This window comes from Brachyhypopomus gauderio, chromosome 12 (assembly GCF_052324685.1).
Source record: "Brachyhypopomus gauderio isolate BG-103 chromosome 12, BGAUD_0.2, whole genome shotgun sequence".
Classification (NCBI taxonomy): Eukaryota; Metazoa; Chordata; class Actinopteri; order Gymnotiformes; family Hypopomidae; genus Brachyhypopomus; species Brachyhypopomus gauderio.
Genome location: NC_135222.1, coordinates 17,830,231 through 17,837,723, shown reverse-complemented (window position 1 = coordinate 17,837,723; position 7,493 = coordinate 17,830,231). Strand labels below are relative to the sequence as shown.

General features: G+C 36.2%; 1 protein-coding gene across 1 annotated transcript; it reads right to left on the bottom strand.

Moving 5' to 3' along the window:
• Positions 1-1,524: 1,524 nt before the first annotated feature.
• Positions 1,525-5,491, bottom strand: LOC143527979 (uncharacterized). Its single transcript, XM_077023410.1, has 6 exons — positions 5,296-5,491; positions 4,037-4,161; positions 3,237-3,458; positions 2,936-3,083; positions 2,734-2,840; positions 1,525-2,236 (listed from the first exon to the last, which is right to left on the bottom strand). Exons 1-6 carry the CDS (start codon positions 5,333-5,335, stop codon positions 1,928-1,930), a joined length of 951 nt encoding a protein of 316 aa, XP_076879525.1. The 5' UTR covers positions 5,336-5,491; the 3' UTR covers positions 1,525-1,927.
• Positions 5,492-7,493: the final 2,002 nt, after the last annotated feature.

Sequence of the window (7,493 nt, the reverse complement as noted above, 5' to 3'; positions counted from 1 at the left end):
CGTGTCTACATACCTAAATGCACTGAGCTGCTACCATGTGATTAGCTACTTAGATATATGAGTTAACAAACAGCTGATTATGTGTCTATGAAAATTTGAACAAATATCAGTATTGATGTCTGGAACATGCAGAGAAATGTGTTTCCATTTCATGATTCAGTGTGTTACTCATGATCAGGTATATTACAGTTTTTTGCAGACACTAAGACCCAATTTCTGAAACTATGGCTCTTTTGTCAAAACTTAACACACATCAGCCAATGCTACACACACAAGAAGCAAAACATCTCACACTTTTGGAAAAAGCACACACTTCAACCAAAACTCTTGCCAAAACCATATTTTTGCATCTAAACACTACACACAAATATCAGATGACCTTTCATATCTGACTACACACTGAAGTGACAAATGGAAAACACTACTACCATGTGTTTGAGTGTTTAGTTTGTAGTCTGCTGTGAAGGACTGTCACAGGTCTCACACATACATGAATATTCACAAATATTGAGGTTATTTCTGCATATTCAGTACACTTACACCATGAAGTAAAATTCCATTACAAGGGGAAGGTTTTTTTTTTGGTTTTACATGAACACTACAGCGACAAATGCTGTATATACTGTAAACACATGAACAACAACAATGACAAAAAAGAAAAACAAAAAGACAAAATAACCTCAACCTCCATCACCTGCTGAATGTATTTGAACTGGGGGGGTTGGCGACAACCTCCCTGCCAAAAAGAACTCAACAGCAATGGAGAGTTTGGTGGAGGTGATGCACAACAAATTGAGGATGTTCAGTGAACCAGTTTGTACTTGAGCAGCCCGGTGCAAACTTATTTTGTCCCAGAAGACAACAAACATGGACTGTTCTGGTTCATCCCCCTAGTGGAGAATGAGTGTGTTGTGCTCTGTGTTGAAGAAGGTGATGATGTGCACAGTGTTGTAGGGACCGAGAGTGGCATGATGATGAGTGGCAAATTCATAGCGCAGTTGTTTCACACTCACTGACCCAGTCCGGATAGACTCACCGAATTGATGTTACTGATGGTGACGTTGTCAGTAATGATGTGCTGTTGTACACTGCAAAAACAGCACTACTTGAAATAAGCTAAATATTCCTAAATATGACAATTTATTCTTGTTTTGAGAAAAAAAATCTGCCAATGGGGTAAGCAAAAGTTGCTTGTCTAGAATTCTTAAAACTAGCAAATGAATCTAACTTGTGTATTTTTAAATTAAAGAAAATTGTGCTTCTTACAAGCAAAAATTGCTTTTCTTAAGAAATATTTTTTTAAAATGAGTGTGACAAAATCTTGATTAAGCTGATTTCAAGATTTTCTATGCTTAATTTAAGAAAATGTGACTCATAAGAGTTTTGTAGAAAATCTTTCCTGAAATAAATTATGCTTTCTTGATGTCTTGCTGATTTAAAGAATTATTTGCTTACTTTAGGATTTTACACCTTAATTTAAATTATTCATGTAACAAAAAAAGCTTACTACAGGACAAGTTTTCTTAAAACTAATTGTTTTTTTCAAGACAAACAAGACAATTTGTTTTATTTTAAAATCAAGGCACTAGAAGCATTCTTGATTTTTGCATTTTTATTAACACAGCAATAGGTCAGCAATTGTATTTTGACAGTCTTTATATGTCCATCCAAACAGCACGCCTAACATTACCTAAATTTTTAGCCGGGTACTGTGTAGCATTGCCACTAAGTGCTTAATCCAGATACTCAAATGGGGAATACTAACTACTAAGATCAAAAATACATTTCCCTGCAGCATAAAAACCAATATTCTAACATATGGTTTCCATTATCTCAGAAGAACATCTTTAAAGATCTCAGAAACAAACATGTGTTGAACCACTTTTCTGAAAAAAACAAACACAGGGAAGTAGACTCTAAGAGAGACTCACTCAATGAATGACTTCCACTCACCAAGCGCCTTCTTGTAAGAGGGGGTTGAATCACTGTCATGGATGGAATCTTTGAGTATTTCAGTTTGCAAGATAGACAGCAACGTGGAAATGTACTTTGGGTATGTGAGGTGTAGGGCATAGTAATATGCCATGAGGTAGAGCAGTCCCTCATAAAGATACTTTCGGTCAAAGGTGGTCACTGGTGTGGTTCCAACAGCAATCATGCAGTTGCCTTCAGAGACGAGCAGAACTGGGCAAGCCAGGGGTCGCCGACGAAGGTAGCCTTCATGGTCTTCTGAAGTCTACATGCCAGAAAAGAATGAGGATGATTAGAGCAGAACCTCAACAAACACACACCCAACTAAAACACCTAATAGTCAAATGATAATAGTAAAAACTGTAACTATATATTAAGCAGATTGTGTGAATGTACATTACAAGTACCAGACGTACTACAGCAATTTTAAATAAAAAGGTACAGAAACAAGCCCTTAATGATATGGGGGAAAATATCCTTGTGATTTTTCTGCATATTATGTGATTGTGATTTAATCTTAGGTGCCAAGAACTTCACGTACATCACAAAGACACAGCTGAATCTACCATCATTGGAGAACTTGGAGCCACATTACAGCCTAAAATTGACTCATTATTCTTTGTAGGTTTTATTAACCTCAGGATATCATAGACCTGAACCTTAAGAATATTTAGAGCATCTCCACTCAGTAAATTTCATAAAGTGAAAGCATGATTAAGTGCAAAGTAAACAATAATTGCACATATAATATTGCATTCTCACCTTTAGGACATAGAAAAAAGCCTCACAGATGCTCAGCTTCTTAGGTGGTAGTGTGCTGGAAGGGAAGAGCAGTGGAAGGGCTCTGAACACAGCTGTTGCATCTTCCACTGGTTTGACAAAAGACAAATAAAACGATCAATCACAGCGAATAATGCAATATACAAAACATAAACTTAGACAAATCAAGGTACTGTAGAATTACCTCCATCCAAAGTTTTTGGAGGCTTCATTACTTTCTTCATGACACCATAGAACTGCACCTTTGAGTAGAAGATTTCCCATCTATCCTTCATCTCAGATATGTATCTGGAATTGGATGGTTGAATAATCCTCTGCAGCTCATCCAGGACCTGAAAAATACAGACAGAAAAGACTGGCTCTATATCTGGTCTTGACAATAACCACTTAAACACGAGGGCTATAGTATTTAAAGAATTGGAAAATTATATAAAAGTTTCCCTAAAGGAATGCTGGGATGGCTAAAAGAAGTGAGTACTGCTTACATGGTCCAGTTCTCTGAAACAAGGGTATGCCTCTAGAACCCTCACTGGTCTGTCTTGCTCCTTTATTGCATCAGAGTTAATTAATTGTCTTCTACTCTCGTACTCCAGGTTAAGCAGTTGGGTTACAGCAGCTTTGTTTGGTTTCTTAGTCTTGTATATTTCTTGGAGTCTTGTAGTGTCTTTCCTGGGTTTTCGGACTGTCAAAGAAGTCAGCTGAACCAGCTAAGCACAGAGCAGATGTGTACAATTCATTTGCAGTGTCTATTAATAATATTCACCCCTTGGATGTTTTACCCATTTATTACTTTTCTAAATCAATCATGGTCAACAAAATTTGGCTTTTTGAAAGAGAAAAAGGTACAAAAAACCCTTTGTAAAGTGAAAACTAAATCCTACAAACCGATTAAATTAAAATATGTGATTGCATAATGTTGACAACCTTTAAAGTGGCTGACCAAATAACACACGTTACTACAGGGTAGAGTTGGACAGAAAGATTAAATACAGATATAGACAGTGTATTTACACAGGGCTAATTTCACATAAAATTGCATAAGCACTTTAGGTCTCTAGAGATGCAAGAATGTATAGCAAAAATATCAGTAAATTGTTGTAAAATTTAAAATGTGTGCATTTGATAAATTTGTAGGCCATTTGTTTAAAGCCAAAATGAAAGAAAACCACCAACAGCCCTTCTACTGGGTATCTGGTAAGTGTGTGTTGGTAAAATTAATTTTAACTGCATAAAAGAAACTGGTGTGTCCTCAGTTTTTTTCAATAAGCAATAAAGCAGAACTTACTTCTTCACATTTGTGCACTGCAAGCCATAGAGCTCGACGCCTCAGGAAATGTTCAGGACCAGGAAAGAGATCTTTGATGTCATCTCGGGACAGTGAAGACAGCAGGTCTTCTCCAACATTTGCTTCTGCAATAGAAGTTTCCAATTATCACTAGATTACATAATCCATAATTCGTGTTATAAATAGGTACAACATTGATGCATATCATTATCATTTTAAATTGTCTGGACACTGTAACGAACAATGTGCTCTCAGAGAACGCAGCTGACGTCACGCCTGAAAGACCGCCAACGAACCCTAGCCGAGTGGAAGCGGACGTGTGCGTGTATTGATGGGACTCCTTTAAAGCCATTTTTTAAAGTGCATTTTTCCTTTAAAATTGTTTAATTCAATCAAGTCTAACATAAAAAACAAGGTTATTTCTCAATTATTTGTCTATATGCTACTACTGCTTAATTTCTGTATGTTTTTTTTTATATGGAGTTATGAGAGTTATGAGTCTCTCTCTCGCTCACTCTATGTGTGTGAAAATACGGAGTTTTTGTTTTTATAATCTAATAACAGTCTCACACTATGACTGATTCCCTGTACTGATGCGAAGGTGAATGTGCAGATTAATATATAAAACGACTCCGATAGCCGCGTATCGATTAATTTAATTAATTTCACCGAGCTGTTCAAGAACCGGATCTTTTGGAAACGACTCATCACTATTATGTACTGGAAGAGGTTTTTCGGGCATAAAGCACGTTATACAACAGCCGTACACATTAACATTACCTAAAATTAACAGCCTCCAAACATTACCTTTCAGGGGTGGGTTTCCCGAAACGTTCGTAGCGCCAAGTACTTCGTAACCTCGTATGAAACGTATGAGGTTAAGAAGTACTTAGCACTACGAACGTTTCGGGAAACCCACCCCTGACCTGCTCTAAATAGAATTTCAACTAGATACACAACCGCTTAGCGCCATTAGATCACGACAGATATTGGATAGTCCTGCCCTGTCCGGGACCATGCTAATATGGCCAAACCTGGTGGAAACTTTTAAAGACGAATTTTGAAAATGCCACAATTTTAATTGCCATTAAATCATGACGTTTTGCACACTACTGTTGAAAGAATTCACAGAGACTGAAACTGAGAACGGCACAGGAATGCTTTAATAACTCCCTGCATCAAGATGTGCCTAGCCTAGCATGCTAGCGACATAACACAAAATAGATTAACACTAAACAAAGAAAAAAACTGTTACATACCTTTCAGAGTGGAAATTGTTATTTCGTCCAGTTTCTCCATAACTTGCCTTCAATTCTTCACTAGTTGTACCATGAAATCACATCCAAACTTGAACCTCAGTAGCACTAACCCTACAGTCTAACCGTCGTCTTTAACCGTCGGCGCGAAAGTTGTAACGATACCATCTCCAGGAGTGTGGGGGAGGGGATGGAGATAGTTTAGTTCACGTTTTATTTATAAGCATATATATATATATATATATATATATATATATATATATATATATATATATATATATATATATATATATATATATATAAATATATATATATATAATATAATTTTTTTTTAAATAAACGAGTGAATGTGTACTATTATTTATTCCAGCTTTTGTAAGGCGACTTATGATAAACCGTATACCTCTTAATAGACTAATCCAGGTTTTCTTAGGTTCATGGGTAAATGAGTTCACAGACCAGCAAAGCAAAATGATTTGGCGCTGTGTTATATGCTTCGTTTTTGTGGGTCTGACCCTCAAATCCTACTCAGTCATATTAGTTCTGCACATAGCCATAGTCCAGATTTCCATGTAGTTTGTGGTATAGATGGATGTGTCAAAGAGTATCGTGTTTACAACATGAAGAATAACTCATTAATTGTGAGTGCTGTTAATTATAGTGGTTTTCCTGTATTTGGGCTTGTGTGAAATATTTATGTGATAAATTCATCATTACATTGTTTTGAATTACAACAGTATAATACCATTTGCTATGACAGATTACATGTCATGTAAAATTGAGATTCCAAACATGGCACAAGCAACAGAACTGATTATAGATTTGATATGACCTATGCTGTCATATCAATATATTATAAATATCTCATCTGATATATTATAAAAGGTACTCTGTTTTACATGGATGGATTGGATCATTAGATGGTGGTTTTGGACAGTTTTACAGCAATTTAAAAATTTTTTATTGTGGCCATTTGTAGCAAGAGACTGACATTCGAACGCTGTAGTTGGTACATGATTATTATGGTGAAGATTTGCTAAAGGTGTTCATCTGTTTGACCTGGCCTAAAGTGAACGCTATGAGTTGTGCTGTATGTTATGTCTTTCAAATGGGGCTTGCTTAACTGTGTTTTATGTTTACCAACTGCTTTGAGTCTTGCAGCTTTTGTTCATGTAAGACCACATGTTGTATGAAACATTATGACAGCCATTATTTCAAACTTGAGTCATTAAGTACATTTCTTAAAATGAGAATTTGTTTAAGTGGCCTTATTCTTTAAATAAGAAGAATAATCTTATTCTTATTCTAGAATTTCAACCAAACCATAGTCATACCCTGTAATTGGTAAATAAAGCTCAAGATGAGCTGAAATATCTTATTTAGAAAAAGTTAGACAAATGTTCTTAGAATGAGCTTAATTTTCTTGTACAAAACTTGCTTGTTAAGAATATTTTTTCTTTTTAGACAAAAATAAGAAATAAAGTCCATAAACAAGGGTTTTTTACTTTCTTAAAAATCGTTTTTTGCAGTGTAGTTGTTGGAAACGTATGCAGTTGTTTGCTCTGACCATATTGACGATGGTCTCTTTCTGTTCTGAGGTGGATAGCCACCCACCAAGGGGTAATCCAGTACATGATGTAGTGTGTATAGAGGATAGGTCTACTTATTTATTTTCATTTTGAATTGTCTGGATGATGCTACAGTGTAGCAGCACAGATAAGGTTGGACCCTTTGCCTCCAGAAAACCCAACGCATGCTTGACCACATGGTCAACCAGAGTGGCTCTGATCTCATCCATTATGGTTGCTCATCCTCTTCCTCATTCTCATACTCTTCATCGTCATCTCTATGCAATATTGAGCTCCAGTGATGTGCACACCAAGATTTGCTACTTGTGGCCTCTTTATATATGGATTAGGCTTTGATGTCTAAAAATGAGCTAGAAGTGTTGTAACGTGTGAGAACTATATGGTATTTTGGTAGGTGAGTGTAGCAGTTGCGGGGCAGTGTTTTCTAAAGGAAACACATGGTTTTCAGTTTTGAACGTTGTGTCTTATGTGAACAACTGTGTTTAAAGTTTAGCAAAACCATGCAAAAGTGTGTTTTAGAATTTCTAAATGAGTGGCAGAGCATGTGTTTAAAGTTTAGCGCACCCGGGCAATAAATAATCTACATGGGTTAGTTGTTTCAGAAATTGTGAT

Bases quoted from the DNA above. Each gene is read 5' to 3' on its own strand.
- LOC143527979 (XM_077023410.1), bottom strand. From the start codon at position 5,335: ATGGAGAAACTGGACGAAATAACAATTTCCACTCTGAAAG. The intron at 3,459-4,036 runs GTAAGTTCTGCT...CTCTGTGCTTAG, and splicing joins CAGTGCACAAATGTGAAGAA to CTGGTTCAGCTGACTTCTTT. The intron at 3,084-3,236 runs GTAAGCAGTACT...TGTATTTTTCAG, and splicing joins GTTTCAGAGAACTGGACCAT to GTCCTGGATGAGCTGCAGAG.